The sequence below is a fragment of the Theropithecus gelada genome, chromosome 17 (genome assembly GCF_003255815.1).
Source record: "Theropithecus gelada isolate Dixy chromosome 17, Tgel_1.0, whole genome shotgun sequence".
In the NCBI taxonomy this organism is placed as follows: domain Eukaryota; kingdom Metazoa; phylum Chordata; class Mammalia; order Primates; family Cercopithecidae; genus Theropithecus; species Theropithecus gelada.
The window spans coordinates 57,882,130-57,908,969 of record NC_037685.1 but is presented as its reverse complement, the minus strand read 5'-3'; the positions used below and the strand labels follow the sequence as shown (position 1 = coordinate 57,908,969).

Genomic DNA, 26,840 nt, shown 5'->3' with positions numbered 1-26,840 from the left:
ATCACCCATGTGGCTAAAACAGTTGGGCTGAAATTTTAAATGGAAATATCTATCACTCTTTGGGTGAAAAAAATATGGTTTGTGGTGCTGACTTTTTATACACACTTAAGAAAAACGCTAAATTCATTAATCTATTAATCACTTCTTCAGTACAGATCCTGTGTGTAATTTATACAATTGTATAAATGCTGAAATATTTGGCATCTGTTTGTGTTAATGCAGCAGACACCATGCACTAACTGCACAGAGCCAGCGACAGACTCCCCAATTGTACACGAGAGTTTGTTCAATGTTATTAATTCCTTCATTTAAATATTTCCTGAATACCAAAAAGGGATGGATACTAGGTACTAAGGATATATTTGAGAATATTCACTTCGCTCACAGAGCTTCCAGTTTAGAGAGAGAAGCTGATATGAATTAGTAAATCACACGAAGGTACATTTTTAAAATGGTGATAAAAACATAAGATTTACCATCTTGGCCATTTTTAAATGCACAGTTCAGTATCGTTAACTAAAGTCACGCTGTGGTGCAAACAGCTCTCTAATATTTTCATCTGGCAAAACTGGAAACTCGGTGTCTATCAAATAGCAGCTCTTCATTTCCCCTCCCCCAGCCCCTGGCAACTGCCATGGCACTTCCTGTCTCTACGAGTACTCACTATACAGAAGGGGAACCATAGGGTATTTGCCTTTTGTGACTGGCTTATTCACTTTGCATAATGTCCTCCATTCTTAACCATGTTGGAATATTTCACTTTGCATAAGGTCCTCAACTCTTAACCGTGTTGTAGGATGGTGACAGGACTGACTTCTTTCGTGAGGTTGGATAACATCCCATTGTGTGTATATATCGTATTTTGTTCATCCATTTATCTTTTAATGGGCATTTGAATTGTGTCTACCTCCCGACTGTTTTGAATAACGCTGTTATAAATATGAGTGTGCAAGTATCTTTTTGAGGCCCTGTTTTCAATCCTTTTGGGTATATACCCAGAAGTGCGGTAACCAAATCATATGGTAGTTCTATGTTTAATTTCTCGAGATACCTCCATGCTGTTTTCCATATTAGCTGCACCATTTTGCACTCCCATCAACAGGTCACAAGCGTTTCGATCTCTCCACATCCTCACCAACTCCTTATTTTCTGTTTTCTGTTCTTGTGTTTTTGAGAGTGGCCCCCAATGGATGTGAGATGATACCTCACACACGTATGTAGAGTTTTAGTTGTCCTAAGTATTACACAGCAAGCGAAAGGTAAACGGTATTAAGAGAACGTACAATAGGAGCACGCAGGTCCAGGATGTGAGGAAAGGCTTCCCTTGGGAAGTGATCAAGCATCTGAGACCTAAACACCGTGTAAGCGTTAACTTGGTAGAAGGCAGAGACCAGTGCAGTCAGGAAGTGAGAGGAGCAGGTGTAAACGCCCTGTGGGAGCTCACTCCTCACACCAGGAAGTGGGAGGCCACCAGAGTGGATGGGGTGAGGCGGAGCATTAAGGGAGCAGCAGTAGGCCTGGCAGGGCCTCAGAGGCCAGGTGAATGTCCCCAGGCTTTATCCTGAGGGCAACAGGAGCCAGGGAACAGTGACATCAGACTTACATTTGGCAAGATCACTTTGGCTCCAGTAGAGGAATGGGTCCAGGCAGATCAGATGCTAAGAACTAGTCATGAGGCTACTGCAATCGTCCATGCAAGAAATGATGCTGCACAAACTAACTGGATGGGACGAAACTGGGTGGAAACAGATATATTTAAGAGATACTTAGGGGTTAAAGGTTGGGTGCAGTGGTTCACACCTGTAATCCCAGCACTTCGGGAGGCACAGGCGGGTAGACCACGAGGTCAGGAGATGGAGATCATCCTGGCCAACGCGGTGAAACCCTGTCTCTACTAAATATATAAAAAATTAGCTGGGCATGGTGGTGGGTGCCTGTAGTCCCAGCTACTCAGGAGGATGAGGCAGGAGAACAGTGTGAATCCAGGAGGCGGAGCTTGCAGTGAGCAGAGATCACGTCACTGCACTCCAGCCTGGGTGACAGAGCGAGACTCTGTCTCAAAAAAAAAAAGATACACTTAGGGGGTAAAAATGACAGGACCTGGATTCATCATAATAAGGGGGGAGAGGACTGAAACTCAAAAAGGACACAAAGGTGAAAGGTTCCCACAATCTTAGACACTAAATAATAATCTTGCTTAGAAATTGTCACTTACATAATAAAGGAATGATTTAGAAGGAACAGACCTAACCTATTTTGAGTGGCACAGATTCCTCTTGCTCAGCTGGTTGCCGTGTGACATAAATATGACCCAAGTCCCAGGTCGTGACCTCTTCCTTCCAACATTTAGGAGAAAATGATTAGCCAAAATTGTGGAAAAATGACTTGAGTCAGATCCACACTTTATAAATCTTGATTTATAAACTCCACTTAAAGCAATTAATAAGCCTGTAGATTAAGAGCTCAGTTGTTCCCAGGTTTTATTTTTAGGGAAAGTCTTGTGTAAAAGCCAAAACCCTTTCAATGAGTGACTAAAACACAAGTCAGGCAGTGCACACCCCAAGTGTGTGGGAGGAACCTGGAGGATCCGGGCTGAGCTGAGTTTCCTACCTCTTGATCTTGCCTGCACTAAATTTAGCTTTGGGGAATGAATCTGCATTTCCAGATGTCTGTTGGTCAAGAGCTGTACTGTCCAACACAGCAGCCACTGGCCAGACGCTACTGAGTACTTGAAATACGTCTAGCCTGATTTAGGACGTGCAGTAGTTACAACACACACACTGGACTTAGAGATTTAGTACAAAAAAAACAAAAAAACAAAAAAACCCCCACAAACTATTTCACTAACCACTTCTTTTTATGTTGACTACATCTCAAAGTGATAATATTTTGGAAATGTTGAGTTAAATAAAATATATCAATAAAATGAATTTCTTTTTGCTCTTTTAATGGGGCCACCAGAAAATGTAAAATTATACACAAGTCTCCCATTATATTTCTATTGGACAGCACTGCTCAGGACTATTTGACTGTAAGGCATTTAGAATTGTTGGCTGCCAAGAGACAGAGGCCTCGCTTAGAAAAGCTCCTATTTCCTTCTCTATTTCAAACAATTAGCTTCTACCCAAGGCTGTCTTCTTTGCCTTGGGTAAAGAAGCTGGGGGAAGGACATACTGAAGGCTACAAAAAGTAGACAAAGTCCCTTCCTACTCCAAGATGATAGACTCATGGTAGGAAAAGGGAACCAACCAACTGTGTTTCTGCTATAGAACAACAATATCCAACAGGTCAGAGATGGCTCTAGCTTCAGGCAGAGCTGGATCCAGGCGTGCGCTCCATGCTGATGGCTCTCAGTTCACCTTTCCTCTGTGCTCAATTCGTCCTCAGCCAGCCACCTTCTGCAGGGGGTCCTAGCCGCTCCAGGCTGACACCACCCTCCTATAAGAGACCCAGCAGCAAAAGAGCTTCATCCCCCAATTAGTTTCTGTAAAAAAAAAATCCTTGAATTGTCTTTAAGTGATAGTCCAGCCTGGGGCACCATGTGCATTCCTGAATCAATTGCCACGGTCAGTGAGGCAGAGGACCCGGCTGACTAGTTTGGGTCACAGATCCAGACCCTAGAGGTGGCAAAGAGGTAAAATCAGCACCATTTGAATGCGTGTTCTGAAAGAGGGCAAGGGGTGAGGGGAATGGATGGAGGGCGGGCGGAAGATGACAAGATGCCACTGCACCCTGCACCAGAGATGTCTTTGCCGCTGCTGGGCAAGGTGGTTAGGGTTTGCCTTCAGGGCACAGTGGAAAGCATTCTGCGCGTTTAAATACGTCCGTCTTTCAGTTTCCATCCTGCATTGAAATCAGGTTTCAATCACTAAGAAAGTATTGCGACTCGAAGTACACATATGAGCACAGACACAAGCAACCTTGATTTCTCTTTCCTGTCTTCAGCCAAAGGAATGCCAACGCTTAGGACAGCTGGTAATCACAGTTCAGAAAGCACCCAGTTTACTCAGAGGATGCCTCGATGTGTTGTGCTGCCGACGTAAGCAACAGTCACTGAAAATCGCACCTACTTTAAGTCTGTTCAGTATTTTGGGCCTCTCAGATATTGTCCACAATAGCTTTCGCATCATCACTTCCATAAAACAGAAACATCTTGGTACATGCTTACTAGCATGCTACGCTTCTCTCTTGTCTCTTCTCTAACCTACCGTGGTCACGTTTTCTTGCATAACTGGACTTGGTGGTCTTTCTCTGGCATTTTTATACCTTTTAAATAGGATAAACCTGAGAGGATCCCTGCCATCTCTGGGTTGGAGAACTGTGATGATGATGATCTCCAGCCATCAGACAAGGCCACCTCCCTCTGCAGATGTTGGAGAAGAAAACCCCTGTGCAGAATCTTAACAAGAGTGGCCCACATACACATTTCCACATGTTTCAAGAAAGGAAAAGTTCAAAACCACATCAAACGTACACTGTGACCACTGAGCATAAATATTACAAACAAACAAAATCAGCATGTAATGTGTACTTTAATTTGCTGACAGATATTTTAAAAATTAACATCAGAATGAATGACAAATGCCTCCACCACAACAAAACCTCTGGAGAGAAAAAACACCCACTCACAATCAAAGCCGCCTGGCCTCTAATTAGCACACAGCATCCTCGAAATGAGAGGCCAGAAAGAAAATAAACTGCCAAAATGGAGGAAATTGTACATGGGGGAAGGGAGGACAAGGACTGAAGAAATGAGGGCTTTCCATAATGAACGTAAAAAAATCAATCCTGTTGTTTGAAACCTGCTTTACTTGAAACAAGATTGGGCTCATGGACAGGAGACTGCAGCTCAAACATAAATATTCCTTCTAACTCAACATTCATATTTTAAAAATTCGATTGCATTGCAGGGTAAGTCACTTCAGATAAAATGTATTAAAAAGCAAAATGTTAAGGAGAATTGAGCACCATTTCTCAGACACCTGGTTCATCGTCACTGTAGCTGCTTTCCATAGTCACAAAGTGAGAGACCCAGCCTGGGGTCCAACCGACTCGAGAGGAATCCCAGCCACTCCACTCCCTGCCTGGCCAAGAGACTGATCCTTTCTCGCTAAGCCTCAGTTTCCTCATGTGGTTGCAGATTACTGAATGAGGTGACGCTTACTTCATTACACATGTAATTGCATATATTAAACATATTTTCATGAATGTGTTTTGCCTGGTATGTAGTAATTGTGATATGGAAGGGAAGTGCTAGGAAGGGAAGGGCGTGATCCCTTTAAATGATGCAGAAGGCGGGAAGGGCATGGTCCCTGGCTAGGGCTCCACCCCCAGGCCTGTGTCCAGGGACCTAAGTGAGGACAGGCATTTTTGTTTTCCTGCCCAAATGTTGTATTTTCCAAGACCACCCTGACCTGCCACGCTCCCATTCTGTGCCTATTAAAAAACCAAAACCCTAACAGGCAGACACACTGGTGGCTGGATGTTGAGAGGAACACATGGGCAGAGGAACACTGGGCGGCTGGATGTCTAGACGAATGCACGGACAGGCACCAGCGCACCGTCAGGCCACCTATCACCAGAATGACACAGAGTTTGGCCGGAGCAGTTGGAGGACAGCCGGGTTGCCAAGCAGCTCAACTCCAGGGAAAAACCAACTCCCATCTGGTTTCCCCGTCTGCTGAGAGCTACCTCCATTCAGTAACATCTCATTCTCCAAGCCCACCTGTGATCCGATTCTTCCGGTACACCCAAAGCAAGAGCCTGGGCTACACAAAGCCCTCTGTCCTTGTGACAAAGTAGAGGCTCTCACTGAGTTGGTTAACACAAGCAGCCTACGGACAGCTAAACCAAAAGAGCACCCTGTAACACATGCCCACTGGAGTTCAGGAGCCGTAAACACTCACCCCTAGACACTGCAGTGGGGTCAAAGCCTCTCAGCCTGCCCGTCTGTATGCTCCCCTAGAGGTCTGAGCAGCAGGGCACTGAAGAAGCGAGCCACGCCCCTGCCACACGCCCTGCCAGGGGGACAAGAGAACTTTTCTCATTTCAATTGTTCAATAACATTACCTACTGTTACTGACATGTCTTATTTTCTTTAGTTTCCCTATTAAACCCTAAGATAGATATTATCCCCTTCGTACACCTGATAAACAAGCTCAGAAATAACGCAAGTATGGATATTACAGAGAATAGACTTAGCGTCCTAAATGTCTTAGGCATTAGCGTAATTTAGTTCAAATCCTACTTTCACAGTTACAATTTGCACTGAATAGGAAAGAAATCGGATTCGGGTCACTTTAATCCAGGAGGATTCCGGAGAATCCAGAGGCAATTAGGATAATGGGAGTTATGTTCCCATCACTGCCTGTGGAAAGAATCTGAAACCACTTTAAGGAGCTTCCAACTTAAAAAAATATACTTTCTCCTTTGTTTTTAACCAGAAGGAGAAAAACAGAAACAAGTTGGCATTATATGTAACAATGACAAAAGCCATTTTCTGACAGAACTGTTCTCTGATGGACGCCTGAGTATTCTGATTTTAGAACCCAAATATGTACAGGCTGTGAGAACTCACCTAGCTAGCACTGCCCAACTGAATGTCTCTGATTTTTCTTTTTATTACCAATGAAGAGGGTTTGTTGTTGTTGTTGTTGTTACACTTTTGTTTTTGGTCCTAGGGCTTGCCTCAGAAAGGGACTGGTGTTGGGAGCCTTCTAGGAAGGAAATGCACACAGATGGGGGACCCTGGGGTGCAAGCGACAACAGTCACAGGTGCAGAAGGCAGGAAGTCGGTGCCGTCTTAACTTCGCTCATCGTGCTTTGCATTCAGATGAGAACGTCATCCAGAAACACTGTGTTACTTCTTGCAAACGAGTCTCACTATTCCACAAAACGTATGAGTTTAAAAGCCAGAATGTAAAGTGGACGTCAGTGAATAACTGGGCCAATTTCAATACTCAAGAAAACTGTACAAAAAGATGTCACGATGTTATTTCAAACCACAAGGCAAGTCTCTGTTGACGAGACTTCCTCCTGGACGAGGCTGACCGCTCCTCACCAGCCATGCCACGGGCTTCTGAAACGTGAGGAAAACGGGACCGAGTCTATTCAATATTGTATTAAAGATTAATTCCAGTAAGCGTAAGATATGCTTATTAGTTGTTTTGTGGAATGTTACCTAAAAAACTAGTAATTACAATGCTAAAGTAATTTTTACCAGCTCCTTAAACCAATCTGTAGCTTGGAGTATAATACAACAGTTTAAACATGCTAAAGCCCTAAGCTTGTTTTTAAAGAGCGTTTATTTCCTTGGCTGAGGAAGCTAAGGGAACATCCCAACACCCACACTTGGGTGAAGAGAGGCTTCCTTGGCAAGGGCTGCCCACAAGGCCAGGCAGCACACAGGAAATTCTCACTGAGCGCCTCACCCGGGATGGGCTTCGAGGCTGGCTTCATACAGTGTCTCAACAATCGCAGAGAGACTTTTGGAGTCCTTTACTTGTCAAATAAAAAATAATCAAAGAGTAAAAAGAGGCTTTCGTTTTTGTTTGCCGTGTTGTCTTCCTCGTCCATCTTTCAGGCCGTAGGAGGATTCTGAGGGTGGTTTTCGTCTGTGCCTGAACCATTCCCAGCATCACAGCAGCAGCCACGTGGCTCAGCCGGGAAAGCCAGCTCTTTCATGGATTTGTTTTAGGAGCAAACTCGTTGCTATCCTAGAAGCCCCCAGCAAGCGTCTCCCTGTGTCTCCTGCAGGCTTCCTGACCCGCTCACTGCGGCAGCGGGGACGGAATGAAGCTTTCCCCGGACTTAGGGGTGGAAGTCACATCAGTGAATACACACTGGGCACCCTTAGGAAAGGGTGAAGGAGGATGGATGTGGGACAACCGAACATGCCCCACACCACAGACCTTAACCTGAAAACAGGTCTTCCTTCCTGACCCTCAGGTGGATTCTGACACTTAAGCTCCCATCCTCCAGAGACATCCTGGAACGGTAGCTGAGCAAAGACGGCCACCTACTTGACATCACCCCAACTTCTCAGCTTACCTCCTAGAGCACGTACAACTGGGAAACTAACATCAGTCTTTGCAAGTTTCATGTGGAATATACCTAGGCCTGCTATAAATCCAGGGGAGATGATTGGGGAAGATGAGGAATTAATCACTGATTCACTGATGGCAGAACCATTCCTCCCTCTGTTTACTTTTGGTTCACTGGGGTTTGCATTGTGTGTACATAAGTGTGTACATAAAACTCAAACGCAAACCCATTCCTGTATTTAGAATGAAAAAAAAAAAAAAAAAAGGCTGTCCTATTCCAGCAACTGGCTGGAGTCAGGAGCTTGGCACTGCAGGCAGAGCTGCGGATTGTATGCTTTGAAGTCAAAAGGTTTTTTCCCCTCTCTTACTAGCAGTGAAAAGAACTTTAAGGGAAAAGCAGCAAACGTTAGTGAGGAGAATTTTTCCATGGTGAACGATTTCATGTCTTGTGGTGTAATTCCCTATTTTGAAAGCTAGCTGCTCTGAAGGCGGTCACCGTCACCAGCTGGCCATCTTATATAACCACTTAACATGAGCAATCACTCAGCTGTATCTTCAGTGTACCACCTTCTCCTGTAACACCCAGCAAGGGCTAAAACATGCTAATAGAGTCGTATTTTAGGTGTTTTAAAGCACTGGTTCTCAAACTTTAAAGGGAAGAATCACCTGGAGATTTACTAAAGCCAAGATGCTGGGGCTCCACACCCAGAGTTTGCAATCCACTATGTGTGTCTGTGTACATGTGTGTCAGTGTGTGTGCACTCTGTGTCTCTGTGTGTCTGTGTGTCTGTGTGTGTGTCTGTGTATATGTGTCTGTGTGCATGTGTCTGTGTGTGTGAGTCTGTGTATATGTGTGTCTGTGTCCATGTGTGTCAGTGTGTGTGCACTGTGTGTCTCTGTGTGTCTGTGTGTCTGTGTATGTGTGTCTGTGTGCATGTGTGTCTGTGTGTGTGAGTCTGTGTACGTGTGTCTGTGTGTCTGTGTGTGTCTGTGTATGTGTCTGTGTATATGTGTGTCTGTGTCTGTATATGTGTGTGTGTGTGTCTGTGTATATGTGTGTCTGTGTGTGAGTCTGTGTATATGTGTGTGTGTATATGTGTGTGTGTATGTATGTCTGTGTGTGTCTGTGTATATGTGTGTCTGTGTATATGTGCATCTGTGTGTGTGTGCATGTATGTCTCTGTGTGTGTATGTGATTGCCTGCACATATTTTTGTGTGTCTGTGTGTGTGTCTGTGTATATGTGCGTCTGTGTGTGTGTGCATGTATGTCTCTGTGTATGTGATTGCCTGCACATATGTGTGTGTGTGTGCGTGCATGTATGTCTCTGTGTATGATTGCCTGCACATATTTTTGTGTGTCTATGTGCATCTGTGTGTGTGTGCGTGCATGTATGTGTGTGCATGTGATTGCCTGCACATATTTTTGTGTCTGTGTATATGTGTGTGTGTACATGTATGTCTCTGTGTATGTGACTGCCTGCACATATTTTTGGGGTGTGGGGGTTGTCATTCTGACAAGCAACCCAGATGATTTGGATGCAGATGGTCAATAGACCTTACTGAAAAACATCCCATTTAGAACCTATAAAATGTTAAAATTCTTTGGCTAAAAGAATTTGGAGTTTAAATCACAGCAATATTCTTATTGATGAAGGTTCAAAAACAGTTCGTCACTCCAGGAAAAAGAAGAGCATGCATGTTGTAGATTTCCCACTAGCCTATTCTATCTTCATCACAATCCTCTAAAGTAATCAGGGTGGGTGGCATTACTCTGACTTTGCTGATTAGGAGATTAACGCAAGTAAAATGATTTGCCAGTGGTTACATAACTATCATAGCTGGGGCATGAACACAGCCAGGTCTCCGGACTTTTGAACAGAGGTCAAGTCAGATGGCGTTCCCTCCAGCACCACTAAAGTCAGAAGTGTTGGGAAATGCATGAAGAAAACAAACACTTTTCCTGACCTGGTCTAGGATTAAGTTTCCCTCATCTTTCCAATTCAAAGCTCTACTTCAGCAGGCAACTTTGGGGCAGGCGGTGAGCTAAGGGATTTTGTCATTTTCCACCTTTAAGCATTTGCTTTGGGGACCCATATTCTATCTAATGGTTATGCTATGAGGGAAAGAGAAACACCTGGTCCCCTACGGAAAAAACATCACGCATTTTCCACAGCTGAGGACTGGCATTCCCCAGGACAGACACAACCCAAGTTTTCAATTTACTATAAATCCAAGCTTCAAAAGAGAAAAATGGAAAAACAGGGTGCCCCTTAAAATCCCACAAATGTGGTGTATTTTCAGGAGGCGAAGGATGCAGATGACTTCTTTGATTTCAGAAACTTCCACTGGGACTTCCTGACATGCTGTCTGGCTGGGTTTCACATACCACATCATGAGGTGATGTAGGGAAGATAAAGACTCTTTGATAGTATAGAATAACTCAATTCTATAGCTCTTCCTTTCCTCTGCCCTCAAGGGAAAGCCCACATTCTCCCTCGTGACAAAAACTCCAAATATAATGGACAAGACAAAGACATATTTAATCAAATTAGTTTAGGAAACCCCCGGCAGAAACAATGCATCTTTTCAATGGCTGAAGAAGTTATGAATAGACAGAACGTTTTGTGTGTCCAATCTGGTTCTGGCTTCTGAGTGAGAAAAGCCGTTTGCTGTTAGGCACTAGTTTAATTCTAGAACTTCACATAACCAGGTTCACTTGCCAAAAACCTACTGTTTAGTGAACCGTAAAAAATGGTTCATAAAAATCACTAGAAGCATTCTTCAAATAGTCATTTTGAAAAGTGGCCTTTTCCTGGAACACCCTTTACTCCTAAGCATTTACCAACCTAGACCCCCAGGAATGAACAGGGCGTGGACATGTTTTTAGTAATTCCCCAAAACAGCCAATTCCTTTTACTGACTGCACCTGAACCCAGTTCCTACATCTTTTTATGACAGCATATAAGTCCTCCCGAGCCAGCAGGAAGGCTTTCTGAGACTTCAGGCTAGTCTTAGCCACTCTCCACCCAAGCAATCCTTCAAAAGCGTTTAAAACAATGTTTTGTAATACTTCCCTGCCATGTTTCAAAGAATGAACAAAGCGCTGAGTCAAAATACAGAGTGGCAGACTGCAGGTGAAACACTAGAAAGGTTGGCTGTGCCACTAAAGTTACACATGGTTTCCTGGTCCCCTTTACCCACTTGGAGCCCCATGCCCTGGAGGTAAACTAGAGATGACACACGGTTCTTTAGACTCAGACAGCAGAGTACCTGCTTGGAAGTCCGGCCACTAGAGAACCACACTAATCCTCTCATTTACCGCCTAATGAGAACCTCAGTTTCACCCAGCTATCCTCTATTTCACATCGTTATCATTTGCTTCATGGGAACCAACCAATAAAGTCATTAAAATGACATGTTTCAAATAAAAATAAGCTTTTACAGAGAAGTGAAATGTGGTTGAATATGAGCACTTCTTTGCTTCTGGATGGTAGAAACAGCTCACTACATTTCTGCTGGAAGAGTCCTTAAATATGTGAATGTCACCGTTAATCTGAGCCTTCTAACCATACAGACCATCATGCTTATGTGACCGGCACAGTGAAAATGTCGGCACCTTAGCAGCCGCATGATCAGCCCGGTCCTTCCGTAGCTGGAAAGTCGGTATCTCGACGGGAATGGGAGGTGGCAAGCAGCCTACCTTACGCACATTTGGAGTTACTGAAGCACACGTGGCTCCCTGGCACAGCTCTCTGTCTAGGGCACAGGAGGGGCTTTCAAACGAATGGGCTTTTTCTGTCAGTCACACGCCAAGCGACCCCGTCCTGTCAGCTGTCACTCTCTAATTTAGAACACTGTCTATGGCCATCGGCCGAGGCCCCATCTATTGTCCAGCACCATAAAATTCCCCAAATGAAATATTCATCACAGCAGATCCATCCTGAACCAAAAGGAAGAGAACACAAAGCAGATATTCTAAGCACCAATGCCTTACCAAAGGATCGCTGTCTTGTAGTGGATACTTTTCTTGGTTTGCTTTTTGTGGGGATCAATCACATTGCTTTAAAATAGAGCTGATTTATTTAAACACAAAATACCTTTGTTGGAAAATGCTCATTTTGCTACACAACAATCTTCTGGGTTCACTGAATGTCCTCTAATTTTCTCTACTGTCTGGATTTGGAAAAAACCTGAAAAGCATGTTATATGTTTGTCCTCTTTCCTTACAGAAAGCAAAGATGCACTAAACGACATGCAAGCCCACTCCTATAGGACAGGTCCGTCCCGCTCAGCACCCACACTCAGTGGAGGTCTCAGACAACGTGAGCTATGAGCTGACAGAGCTATCAGGTGAAATGGCAAATAATGCTACCCTGGGCTATCTCACAAGAAACAGCTGCTAGACATGGTCCACACTTGGGTGGACCCAGGAGGTTTTGTTCATGTCTACAGAGTAAGTAAGGCAGAGATAGGAGCCAGGTGTACCATGCACAGGCCTGGCCCTGCAGTACGTATCCTGGGGCAGGAACACCAGTGGAAGCCTGACCCACAGTTCCCTTCTCATTCTGGGCTCTGTGCCCCGGCACAAGCGTCCTGCAAGTGTGGGCGGGAACACCGGCGCAAACATCATCTACTCAGTGCACACCCCTGCAAACAGCTGCCCCTTTGGCCCAGGGGTGTACACACTGGCCTGGATATGGAGAGAGGACCAGGCAGGCCTGGAGAGTGGGCCTTTGGCTGTTTGGGAAGGAAACAAGGGGTCCTGGGAGCCCAGAGAATAGGTTACAAGTGGGAAGACCGACACTGTGCATCACAGCTTTTCACTCCATGCTGAGGAACACACCCAGCCACTGAGGGCCAGAGCGGAGGCCCCTGAAGTGTAGGGCCCAGCAGCCTCTTGGGGTCTAAGGGCAGTGTTGGATGAGGGCAACCCCAGGGTGGGGTCTGTGGGGTGGGCTCGGAGACGTGGGTCTGCACAGCTTCCTTGGTAAACTGAGGAGGTGTGGACCACAGGATTGTCAGCTCATTCCTCTCCACACCCGATACTGTGGGATTATAGGATACAGTTTGTCACTGTTGATGGCTCAATCTTATGCACTGGACAAAGATCATGTGAAAGAAAAAAATAAAAAACATTAAAATGAGTGTAAAGGTCTTTAATCTCAGCCTCTCTAGTTCAAAGAGATGAACAATGAGAGATTCTGGTTTATCCATGATCTGGTTCATAGAGCTGTTAGATTCATCTCTCACAGGTGACCCAGCAGAGTATAACAACAAACCAGAGTATAGCATCAAAACTGTAATGGACATAATCACGGGATGACGAACCATTCAAAATAGCTCCAGTTTCCAAACTGTACATATTGGTACTGTGTATAATTAACACATAATTCATTACAGAAATGTGAGCACGCCAATGAGCCAGAGGTTTTAAGTTGACAGTTTTCATAACACCTGCAACCTCAAATGCCATTTCTGTGGACTGGATGACCTCTTCCAGGTGCTTTGGTTTGGTTTCTCTCCTGATAGACTCTGATGGAAGCAGGTAGGACCAGCCTCTCCTGAAGCTCATCGTGGTTGTAAGACACACAGCACCTGCTCACCCACCCATGGAGAAACCCTGATGTCACAAGACACAGAAGACACACTCCCAATCAGGAGTACCTACCTGTCCTCTCATATCCGGAGCAATGGGAATGGTGGGCCAGATGGTGGAGTAGATGCCAAAAAACACCAGCCAGGTCAGCATGCTTCCCCAGACAGCCAGATGACTGAACTGCAGAGGGAAACAGACACTCAGACAGGCTTCTCGGCGGGCCTGGCAGGTTCACTCCAACTCCACTTGCTGCAGAATCCTTGCATCCAAGCAGCCTTTCCTTATGGAAAGATGTTGATGACTCACCAGTTAATGGGAAGTTCAATCTTTCTAATTCCTGTGTCTCAGAATGTTTAACAATGAATTCAAGTAATGAATGGCCCCAAAGTACCCTGAAGATAAAGGTGCTTTTGCTGTCACAGCTGACCGTATTCTAAGATTTCTCCCGTAGTGACAGTGGGCCCCTCTCAGTTCATAGCAAGTGTTTGCTCCAACCTGTGGCTGTCTTACAATAAGGACTCATTAATCTGGCAACAGAGTGGCTGAACAGAAAAAATAAATAAGATGCTTTTATTTATCATTTCAAGACTTTGATCGTCCCATTCCGTTAGCCCAGAGTTTTTTATTTTTAAATCTGAAATGGATGTTGCCTCTTAACAATGCCCCTTTAAGCACCTACTGAGTTGTTCATTTTTTCTTCTTTGTCCTCTTAATATGATGATCCTTGACTTCTTTCTCTCTTCACACCCCACAATCTAATCCATGTGCAAGCTCTGTTAGCTTTTAAAAAGATAAAATGAATCCAGACTCTGACCACTTCTCACTACCTCCTCCTCTAACATCCTAAGCGAAGTCATCATCACCTGTGACCGGGATTAATTGCCACTGTCTCTTAGGGGATTCCCTGATTCCTCACTGACCTCCCACCTCATCCCCATTTTTCTTAGCAGAGCATTTAAACAGCAGCCAGGTCATGACACTTTGTGAGAGACACACATGAAGCTTTGGTTATAATCTTTAAATGCTGGAAATAACCAAAATGTCTAAAATAAGAGAGTGATGAAATAAATGATGAAACGTCTCTAAAATGGAATACTCTTTAATCAAGAAAAATAACTTTGTTGAATTGTATTTTAAGGCACAGAAAATGTGCCTAACATATATTTAAATTAAAAGGGATTATGAAGTCTTATGTTTTATAATGCATCATCTTATTAAAAAATACACATGCAGACACAGAACAAAGTCTGGAAGGTTCCACAGGAAAGCATTAACAGTGGTTGTCTCTTGGTGGTAAAATTATGGACATTAAATGTTTTTTGTCCTTCTATATTTTCCATATATATGTGTGTATATATGGTTTTTGTTTTTACAATGAGCATATACATTTGAAATGAGATGACTGTTAATAGTTTAGAGCTGTACTATGTGCCAAGCAAATGAATCACCAAGAGACTCTGGATTACAAATTTACCCTGATAAAGATCAAACCACAATTTTTACACAGAAAATCTGAAAGAAGATAGCCAGATATTGCTTATTGTTTCCCCAAGGCTTAAAAAGAAACCATAGCATGAAAAATATCTATACTGAACAGAGAAACAATTCTAGAGAAAACTTACTTTAGTCCAAGCTGTGGTCTCCAAGCCAGCTTTCAGACAAACAGTAACGACAACATACTGTGAAAACAAAGAGCAGTTTGGAAAAACATCATTCTCAATGAGTTACTTTCACTTTCCGTGAGAAATCCCATCTCCCCACTCCACAGCTAGTTTCCCCAAGGCAGCTCTGGTTTGAAAGTATGAGCCATGTCAGTAGCTAGTTCTCTAGGGGTTATTTTCAGGGAACATACAGGCAGATTCACTTCCAGAAGAGCTTTCGTTCTAGTAACAGTCTTTCTCATAAATACTAGTTTTGCCCTTTTCTTAGCTTGGGAGAAACTGCCTTCCTGAGTGTTTTCCTTTGCGGGCAGGTGTAAAATGGTCGTTTGAAGAATGGGGAAATCTGTTAACCACCTGTCCAGAAACGTTGACGCTGCATAACCTTCAGAAATGACGCTGTAAGCATTTCACAGCCATTCTGAACTTTGAAGGATACACAAAATATATTTGAAATAAATAATAACGAGGAAGGCTCTTTTTAAGCGTTTAGAGAAGTGCAAGCCACACATAAGCTGTTTAAGAATGGCTTAGTAAACAGAGATAAACTTACTGTGTAAACAATATTTCCAACAAATAAATAGTCGGTGGCATGACCACTGGTCAACACAGTATCTGAAAAACAAAGAAGTTACTATTAACATCCAAGGAGCCGAGCATGGCCACCTATTTAATTTGGAGCATTAAACAGGGAACTTTAAGAACACCTATCAACTCACAGAATATTTCAAAATCCCATCTTGTGATTCTAATGCCTACTTCTCTTCCTAATGATGAACTTTTTCATCTTATATTCTCTCCAAATGAAGCAAATAAAGTCAAGCTTCCAACAAGCCAACCAACCAAACGCTTGATCTGCATTGAAATTTACATTTTTATAAACATTAAAATTTATCTTTGTCCAGTTTGTTTTAAAAAAGGAATAAGAACATATTTATCCATTTTTATTAAGTGCCACCAATGTTGAGGCTTTTTCCAGGTGTTCCCTTATGATTCATGTTTAATTTTTGCTAAATTGGAATTACGGACCAATAAAAAGATAACTACATGCATATTAAACCAATTCATAATGACTGAACTTGGAAAGAATCTTGGGGGTATTTACTATTCATGTTCTCATTTGCAACTGTATGAGCTTCCAGCGCCTATCACCTGGGGGAACGCAAGCACTCCAACCACAGGAGTTTAGAAAATACAAGAAGGATTTGAAGCTTCAGTTTTCCAATATTTTCCTTTTTTTTTTTCCTTCTCAGTGTGGCTATGACAATGTCTATAACAACGGATGCTAATAGAGCTGTTTCATTGTCTCCACTACACCTGCATAGAGAAGTCTGTTGTTAATCCTGAGTGGTCAGAGCCTATTTTAACATCAGGCTTAGTTTCCTTGGATGACACTGCCAACCTTCCTTTACTCTTCTTTCTTTCAACTTTTGTTTTAGATTTGGGGGTGTGTGCGCAGGTTTGTTACAAAGGTATATGTGATGCCGAGGTCTGGAGTACAAATGACTCTGACACCCAGGTAGTGAGCACAGTACCCAATAGGTAGTTGTGTTTTTTTGAGATACAGTTTCAGTCTGTCGCCCAGGCTGGAGTGTAATGGAACAATCTCGGCTCACTGCAACCTCTGCCTCCCAGGTTCAAGCAGTTCTCTGCCTCAGCCTCCCAAGTAGCTGGGATTATAGGCGCCCGCTACCATGCCCGGCTAATTTTTGTATTTTTAGTAGAGATGGGGTTTCACCATCTTAACCAGGCTGGTCTCGAAGTCCTGACCTCATGATCCACCCGCCTCAGCCTCCCAAAGTGCTGGGATTACAGGCATGAGCCACTGCGCCTGGCCTCCCAATGGGTAGTTTTTCAAGCCTTTCCTCCCTCCCTCTCCTGTCAAGTTCTCTGGCGTCTATTGTTCTCTTCTTTATGTTCATGTGTACCCAATGTTGAGTTCCGACTTATAAGAGACAACATGTGGCATTGGGTTTTATTATTTTTTATACTCAGTCCTGGTCTGTGGCCCACAGTCTGGGTAGATAAGGATGTTTGTGTTCAAATTTCCAACCAGTAGCTGCTATACATACATATCTGGGCTCGCTGAATTACCCAATGCTTGTTGAACAATTCCACTCTTATTAGAGAATCAATATCTTTTCTTTTTCCTAAAACAGCATAATGATGGAGTCATAAGTGGAACTGGGGAAGCATGGGTCCCTGAATCCAACCCTTGGGCACATACAGTCTCCCGATTCCAGCCAGGTAAATCTGTGGATAAGGGAGGATGAACCAGGAAGGCAACATGACGGGCTGCACTAAATGGAGGGCCTGCTGCTGGGTAAAGTAAGAGTTATAACAGGAGAACAGGGCGAGGCATGGCCACTGACTTAAAAAGGAATCGTCTCAAAGCTCAGGGGAGATGGGGCAAGGACAGACTGGGGCTTAGGCATGACTTCATTAAAAGGGAAGGAATGGAGCAAGTTAAAAAAGTAAGAGAAAGGCCAAATTAATCCCAAGAAGGCAACACACTGATGTATTAGCAAATAGTTACTCAAAACTGTAGGGGTTCACTTTTCAGGAACTGGCCTTAAGACTGTTTTACTAACAAGTACAACACTTTTAAATGCCTGCCTCAGTGAAGAAATACTTCAGTTTAGTACGGAGACCATCTCTTTGATTCTAACATAGATTATAGCCTTGAAACGAATAACATTCTTCTTTTATGTACTCAACAAAGATTTACTTACAGCCTATTTTATGCCAGGCACTATTATGAGAACTGGGAAGAGAAAGTCCCTGTTTTTATATGGAGGAGACAGGACATAAATCCTTGAACAGATACACAATAAAATGTCAGGTGTAATAAGTGCTATGAAGAAATACATTAGCTGCTGAGAGAAGTGGCTCACGCCTGTAATCCCAGCAATTTGGAAGGTGGAGACAGGTGGATCACCTGAGGTCAGGAGTTCAAGACCAGCCTGGCCAACATGATGAAACCCCATCTCTACTAAAAATATAAAAATTAACTGGGTGTGGTAGCAGGTGCCTGAATTGCCAGCTACTCAGGAGGCTGAGGCATGAGAATCACTTGAACCCGGGAGGCGGAGGTTGCAGTGAGTAATCATGCCACTGCACTCCAGCCTGGGCAACAGAGTGAGACTCTGCCTCAAAAAAAAAAAAAAAAAAAAAAGGGAAAAGAAAAGAAAAGAAATATATTAGCGGAGTGTGGGGGTGCTCGCCTGTGGTCCCAGCTACTTGGGAGGATTGCTTGAGCTCCGGAGTTTTAGGCTGCAGTGAGCCGTGACTGCAACAGTGCACTCCAGCCTGGGTGACAGTGTAAGACTCCGTCTTAATAAAAAAATAAGAATAAAACACAGCAGATATAAGGTAGAGTAATAGCATACAGGGTGACAGGGTTTGCTATCTTGGGTAGGGAGCTCGGGAAGAATCTTTCTGAGGAGGTGACATTTGAGCAGATCTGAATGGTATGAGGGAGAGAATTAAATGGGGATCTACAGGGTGAGTGTTCCAGGCAGAGAAGAGAAACTGTGCAGTCTGAATACAGACAGCACTTGATGAGCTCAAGGATCATTACAGAGACCAGTGGGGCTGCAGGCACTGGGAGAAGGAAAAGGAGAATACAGACAGTCAGAGGGGCAGACAAATGTGGACCGCAACAAAGAGCTTGGATTTCTTTGTTAATTGTAATAGGTAATCACCGGAAGGTTCAGAGCTGGGAATGAAATGGAATAAGTTATGTTCTTAAAGGAATAGTCCAGCTTCTATGGGAGAATGGACCATAGGTAACCATAAATGGGATAATAATAAATGCAAAGCCAGCTTAGAAATGATTGTAGCAGTCTATCCAAGAGGACACTAGTCGTGTTATAACTGTGCAGCCCAATATGGTAATCACCAGCTGCATTTAGTTGTTTACAATTAAATTAATTAAAATAAAATACAATAAAAAATTCATTCCTACCTGGGGCTGGGGAGGAAGGGGAGAATGAGGAGTTATTGCTTAATGAGCACAGAGTCTCAGTTTGGGGTGATGAAAATTTTTGGAAAAACATAGTGGTGATGGTTGCACAACATTTGTAATCAACGCTTCTGAATTGTATGCTTAAAGTGGTTAAAATGGCAAAGCTGTTGTTTTTACCACAATAAAAATTTCAAAAAATGGATCATAGAAACAAAACTATAAAATCATTTTTAATTGATGTAAATTTAAGGGGTGCAAGTGCAAGTTTGTTACATGGATATATTGGACTGAAGTCTAGGCTTTTAGTGTCTCCATCACCTGAACAATGTGCATTGTACCTATTAAAGAACTTCTCGTCACCCTTTCCCTTCCCACCCTCTCACCCGAGTCTCCAGTGTCTATCATGCCACATGCCACGTCCATGTGTACACATTACTTAGCTACCACTTATCAGTGAGACCATGCAGTATTTGACTTTTTGTTTTTGAGTTGTAAAACTATAAAACTCTTATGATAAAACATAGCGATGAATCTTTATGACCTTGGATCTGGCAATGGTTTCTTAGATATGGCACCAAAAGTACAGTGAGGAAAGAAAAACGTAGATGAACTGAACTTCTTCAAAATTGGAGACTTCTGTGCTTCAAAGGACAACACCAAGAAAGTAAAAAGACAGCCTGATAAATGGAAAAAAGTACTTGCAAATTATGTACTGAAACCTGCATCCAAAATACACAAAGAGCTCTTACAACTCAACAGGAAAAAGCCCCCCCCAAAAATTTAAAAATAGGCAAAGGATCTGAATAGACAGTTTTGCAAAGAAGACATTAAAATGGCCAGTAAGTGCATGAAGAACAGCTCAACATCATTAGCCATCAAGGAAATATAAAATCAAAACCACAATAAGATACCGCTTAACACCCACCAGGGTGCCTACAAAAAAACAGACAATGACAAGATGTGGAGAAATTAGATCTTTCATACAATGCTGGTGGGGAAGTAAAACGGTGCAAAGCCTGGAAAACCGTGAGGCAGTTTCTCAAAGGGTTATGTATAGTTACCATGTGACCTAGCCATTCTACTCCTAGGTACATACCCAAGAGAAATGAAAACATATGAATGAAACCCACAAAACCTTGTACCTAAATGCCATGGAACCATTATTATAATTATTCATAATAGCTCAAAATAATGAACAGCATTATTCATTATTCACAATAGCCTATTTATAACCCAAATGCCCATCAACTGCGAATTGGTAAGTAAAATGTGGTATATCAATATGATAGAACACTTTCGCAATAAAAAGGAATGAAGTACTGATACATGCTACAACGTGGATGAACCTTGAAAACCTTATGCTAAGTGAAGAAGCCAGACACCAAAGGTCACATACGCCATCTCTATGAAATATCCAGAAATGGGCACATCTACAGAGACAGACAGCAGATCAGTGGTTTCCAGTACTGGAGGTGCTTGGGAGAAATGGGGACTTTTTTTTTTTTTTTTTTTTTGAGATGGAGTCTCACTCTGTCGCCTAGGCTGGAGTGCAATGGTTTGATCTCGGCTCACTGCAATCTCCACCTCCCAGGTCAAGCAATTCTCTTGCCTCAGCCTCCCAAGGAGCTGGGATTACAGGCGTGTGCCACCATGCCCATGTAATTTTTGTATTTTTAGTAGAGACGGGGTTTCACCATGTTGGTCAGGCTGGTCTTGAACTCCTGACCTCAGATGATTCACCTGCCTTAGCCTCCCAAAGTGCTGGGATTACAGGCGTGGGCCACTGTGCCCGGCCAGGAGTGACTCTTAATGAATATAAGGTTTCTTTTGGGGGTGATAAAAATGTTCTATAATGTTGTGTTGTAATGGCTGTACAATTCTGTGAATATGTTAAAAACCATAGTATTGCACACTTTAAATGATTAGATGGTATGTAAGTTATAGCTCAATAAAGCTGCCATAAAACTTCAGTTCCTCAGTCATTTTAAATACACAATAGCCACCTGTGGCTAATGGCTACTGTATTGGGCAGTACAGCTACAGAACATTTCCATCCTCACAGAAAGTTCTATTGAACAATGCAGGCCCAGAGTAGCTTGGACAGAAGCCACTTGGAAATATTTTGAAGGTGGAAATGACAGCATTTGGCCAGGCACAGTGGCCCACACCTGCAATCCCAGCACTTAGGAGGCTGAGGCAGGAGGACTGCTTGAGCCCAGGAGTTCGAGACCAACCTGGGTAACCCTATCTCTATGAAAAAATTCTTAAAAACTACCCAGGTATGCTGGTGCATGCCTGTAGTTCCAGCTACGTGGGCGGATTCCTTAAGCCCAGGAAGTTGAAGCTGCAGTGAGCTACGATCACCACTGCACTCCAGCCTGGGTGACAGAGCAAGACCCTGTGTCTTATAAAAACAAACAAACAAACAAACAAAAAACCATTTTCTTATGATTTAGAGGTAGGGTAGAAAAGAACGTGGGGAATCAAGAAAGGTTTTGGCTGGAGTATGTAGGCAAACAGCGGTGTTTGGGATGGAGAAGACTGATTCTGGTCATATGAATACAGGAAGACGTATGAAAACTTGGTACCAAATGATTCCTATTTTAAGTTCATGAGAGGAAGAACAGACAGCAATGAAACATGACCGTATTACAAAACAAAGAAAACATGAGGTGGAGAGAAGGGAACTAGGGTTAGTGGAGAAAGTTCCAGGAATGAGAGTTACAAGACCCTATTGCAGCCCTGCTCTGTGTTGCAGCTCTGCCGTTATTTCGTTTTTTAAATTTTAAGTTTTGAGTCTCAGTTCCCCACCCATAAAACGGACATTTTTATATCAGATGCAGATGATGACAACTAAGGTATCTCTAAGGCTCCTTTCAGATAGGGAACTCTAAAAGGCTAAGGCCCATATTCTTAGCTGCTAAATCAGCCCCGTGGATTTAACAGCAGAAATTTGAGTCTCAGATCTTCTCCCTCCTCAACATAGCTTAGGATGTCTTTCCTCATCTCCATCTCAAGCCACCTGCTCATGAAGGCATCTGAATTGAGAAGAGTAATGATCTCTATGCTTGAAGTGCCACCGGCATTAGCCCTAAGGGGCCCTAGAGAAAACTCTGAGCAGACGAAAGGGTTAGCAGGCATGGGAGACTAAGCTGAAAATCAAAATTTGTGGTTACGGTTTGACAACTTTTTGAATTTTCTTCTAATACCAATATTTCCAATGCTGGTTGAGTCAGGGACTAAAACATACAAGGCATTTATTTAACAGGGAGGACTTAGAACGTGTTTCATATTTTATGGACATACACACAATAAACAAATTTTTTAGACATTACAAGAAATTCTATTTATTTTCTTCTTCTTCTTTTTTTTTTTTTTTTAAAGATAAAGTCTCGCTCTGTCACCCAGGCTGGAGTTCAGTGGCACAACCTCAGCTCACTGCAGCCTCCACCTACTGGGTTCAAGTGATTCTCCTGCCTCAGCCTCCCGAGTAGCTGGGACTACAGGTGTGCATCACTATGCCTGGTTAATTTTTGGCATTTTTAGTAGAGGCGGGGTTTCACCATACTGGCCAGGCTGATCTTGAACTCCTGACCTCAAGTGATCCGCCTGCCTTGGCCTCCCAAAATGCTGGGATTACAGCTGTGAGCCACTGCACCTGGCCAAGAAATTCTATGTTTAAAAAATATCGTATATAAGCTCTTTACTATATGACAGGCACAGTTCTAAGCACTTTACATATATCAGCTCCTATAATACTTTAGCAACTACATGAAATAGTATAATTTTGTGCATATTTCACATGAGGAACCTGATGCAGCAAAGATAAGTCAAATGTGTTCAAGGTCACACAGTTAGTAAGAAACAGCAATTTTTTTTTTTTTTTTTTTCCTTGAGACGGAGTTTCGCTCTTGTTGCCCACGGGTGGTAGCAAGGCTGCAGGATGGTATGGGTGGGCTGGCAGGGACTCAGGGGGATGTTGAGGCAGGCAGAGGGGAGAAGTGGTGAGGCCTAGCGGGTGCTGGGGGCCTCCCAAGGAGGCCTCTCTCATCCCAGAAGCCCCTGGGTGTGCCATTTCACTCCCCAGGCTGGAGTGCAACGGCACGATCTTGGCTCACTGTAACCTCTACCTCCCAGGTACAAGTGATTCTTCTGTCTCAGCCTCCCAAGCAGCTCGGATTACAGGCATGTGCCACCACGCCTGGCTATTTTTTTCATATTTACTAGAGACGGGGTTTCACCATGTTAGTCAGGCCGGTTGCAAACTCCTGACCTTAGGTGATCCACCTGCCTCGGCCTCCCAAAGTGCTGGGATTATAGGCATGTGCCATGGCGCCCGGCCAAGAAACTGTAAATTTGGTAAAGGAGAGTTTGTACTAATTAACTGAGTTACAAAAATGGACTCCTAAGAATGACGGAAGATAATTTCAACGAAAAAAATAATTAGACTAAGAAGTACTCATTTTAAATACTGACACGTAACGGTAAGGAAATATCCAGGAGAGATTTGTGGTGGACAGAAAATTAGATTCATATGAAATTTGAAATGATATGAAAATGAATTTCATGTGAAATTTTGCACCACATAAGGAAGCACAGGAAGCGAACAACTCCAGGAGTGTCAGGAACACCTGGAGGCCTGACCTTTTACTCTGAGTTGGTGTGGGCATTTCATTAGCCCGGAGTTTCTTAAATCTGGCACTACAGACATTTTGGGCCAGATAATTCTTTGTCTGGGGCCTGTCCTGTGCATCGCGGACAGCTTGGTGGCATCTCTGGCTTCCACCCACTAGATGCCAGTAGCAGCCATCCTAGTTGTGACAACCAAATATATCTGCAGACATTGCTAAATGTCCCCTGGGAGGCAAACATCAATGCTGGTTGAGAACCACTGCCTCAGAGGGAAGACAAAGGAGGAAGTGGAGTAAATACAGAGAACCTACACTGGAGAGACAATGTCTAACAGAGAGTTCTCATCTCTCCCATCAGGCAGAGGAGGAGACCACGGGGTGGGATACAATCCTCTACGCAATCAGGAGAGAGCACCAATATGAGGAAGCCAGGCATGGTGGCGTGTGCCTGTTATCCCAGCTACTCAGGAAACTGAGGAAGGACGGTTGCCGGAGCCCAAGAGTTTGAGGTTATGATCGTGCCACTGCACTCCAGCCTGCGTGACAGAGTGAGACCCTGTCTCTAAAAAAGAAAAAATAAAATTTTTTAAATAAAATAAAATAAATAGCATGAGGCATTAGCACAGAGCAACGCAATTCATGAAGCTGGTGGCCTTTACAAGAGATAAACCCTTGGATCATTCAGGACTGAATGCTAATCTATGAAGAGAACACCTACGTGGAGGGGAGCCCTTAAGACTATGTACAGGAGGCTGGCAATTTGGCAGAACAGCAGAAACAGAGAAATCTAAAGGATTTTTTAAAATGTAACTTCTAGAGTTTGACAATGCATTAATTTCTTTCCTTTTTTTTTTTTTTGAGACAGAGTCTCACTCTGTCACCCAGGCTGGAGTGCAGTGGTGCGATCTCAGCTTCTGCAAACTCTGCCTCCCGGGTTCAAGCGATTCTCCTGCCTCAGCCTCCTGGGTAGCTGGGATTACAGGTGTCCACCACCACGTCTGGCTAACTTCTGTATTTTTAGCAGAGACGGGGTTTCACTATGTTGGCCAGGCTGGTCTTGAACTCCTGACCTCAGGTGATCCACTTGCCTCGGCCTCCCAAAGCGCTGGGATTACAGGCGTGAGCCACCACGCCCAGCCAACCATGCATTAATTTCTAACTTATCATGACAGTGAATGCTACTGGCATTCAATAAAATGTTAACACATAAGGTAATTTGAGCATTAAACTTTAATGAAGACGGGCTAAGCCTAATATTTCAGTTCCTCATTTTGGAGAGGTAACTCCGCGATGCATTTTAGTTTTCAGCCTAGAAAAGAGTATCTCCTTCCCTAGGCAAAGCTAACACCATCTGGAAATACATAGTTTATTCCCTTGGAGGAGAAACTCCCAAACCAAGGTGAGATTCTCGGACTTGCCAAGAGCCTCTGAAAAGACAGCATCCTTCAAATGAGTCACAGTCATCACCCTGCACACCCTGTGGGGACACCCCGGGGACCAGATGGTTCTGTTTCGACTGTTTTAGAGGCAAACACTGTGGGTGTTGTTTCTTGCTAAAACCTGCCAATAAGCTACTCCTGGAGAAAAGACGTCCTAGTGCAGTGTTTGTCATGAAGGTGTTCCCAAGCTACAGCTTCCTGATAATGCAGGCTGGAAAAACCTCCTTTGATTGTCCAGTTTATTTCTGAAGCAGGTTGCTGACAAAATATTCCTTCCCACTGAGCTGAAATCTGAACAGCTCTGTCACGATTCTACCACTCTGAGAGTCTTCCCTGTCTTTATTTTAATCAGATATTTAAAATCTCAGGTGAATGTTTGCAAAGGGGGACAAAATCCTAAACCTGGAATACTTGGGTTCCCCAAGCCAGCCTTCGGAATAGTATTTATCCACTGTCTGTGCAAACCGTGGTAAGAGCATAATTTCAGAGAAAGTAGCGTGGGGAGCAGAGATGGATATTGGAGTGGGGGTCAGTTGAGAGGGGAAAGGACATTTCAGGCAAAAAGAAAACCAGCCTGTACTGGGCACGGAGGTGGAAAGGTGAGCTGAGGGGGTGGGGGTGGGGCTGCAGTGGTGAGGTCAGCAGGGGTCAAACGTATGAGGCTTCAAAACAGGTCTCTATAAAAGAAATTCATCCAAAGTGCACACAGAGAGATGTGATCTCACCAAACCTGTGTTCTCCAAGAGCCAAGCTCTTCCTCGCAGACACCCATCATTGGTACACAAAGGCCTAAAGAGCAAGGAGAAAGGTGAGAAGGCTTCATCTCCCCATTGCATCAGAGGGGCTGCCATTTACCGGAACTAGACTGAGATCAGTTAGCCTTTGGCAAATCCAGGATCAGGTCCACCCTTGGTGAGTGCTGAGATGAGAGAGGAGGGCCATCACCCATCTCAGAAATCCAGGGGACAATTTCTACCAGGTAAACAACAACAACAACAACAAAGGTAACACAAGTTCCCCATGTGCTTGGTTTGATAAAATACTAAGTCACATTTAGAATGATCTCTGATTGCATGTGATATAAACCTAATATAATGATGGGGCTTATGACATGCATGAAAAGTGTCATAAAATGAAAGAGACAGAAACCCAGTCCCAGATGCTCTCTTAGAGACAATTCGGTGTTATGTATGGCTCCAGCATTCACTGACCCAGGGCAGCAGGTAAGCCTGTTCTTCCAGACTCCTATCAGTCGTCAAATCTGGCTGGGGTTCAGGAACAGACATAATTAACATAGGATGAGCCAAATGAGGTCTGGAAACATAGTCACTAAACCAGCCTACTGTGAACAACTGGGACAAAACCACATGGGCCCTCCAACATTAGCAGTAACAGCCCAAAAACGTTGTCTGCAAAAATCTCTTTGAAAATATTTGTGGGAAAAGCCACAATTTATAAGAAAAGCATGTCTCATTTTCTAAACAGACAAAATGATCAAGGAACTTA

At 43.6% G+C, this 26,840-nt stretch overlaps 1 protein-coding gene across 2 annotated transcripts in view; it reads right to left on the bottom strand.

Annotated features, from left to right (window-relative positions):
- ATP8A2 (ATPase phospholipid transporting 8A2) overlaps positions 1–26,840 on the bottom strand; it is a 649,217-nt gene that overhangs the window by 144,162 nt on the left and 478,215 nt on the right. For both annotated transcript variants that reach the window (XM_025364761.1, XM_025364762.1), the window contains 3 exons: positions 15,851–15,912; positions 15,262–15,318; positions 13,712–13,819 (listed from right to left, as the gene is read on the bottom strand). In XM_025364761.1, coding sequence (XP_025220546.1) covers positions 13,712–13,819; positions 15,262–15,318; positions 15,851–15,912 — 227 coding nt within the window. The remainder of the gene's footprint in view (positions 1–13,711; positions 13,820–15,261; positions 15,319–15,850; positions 15,913–26,840) is intronic.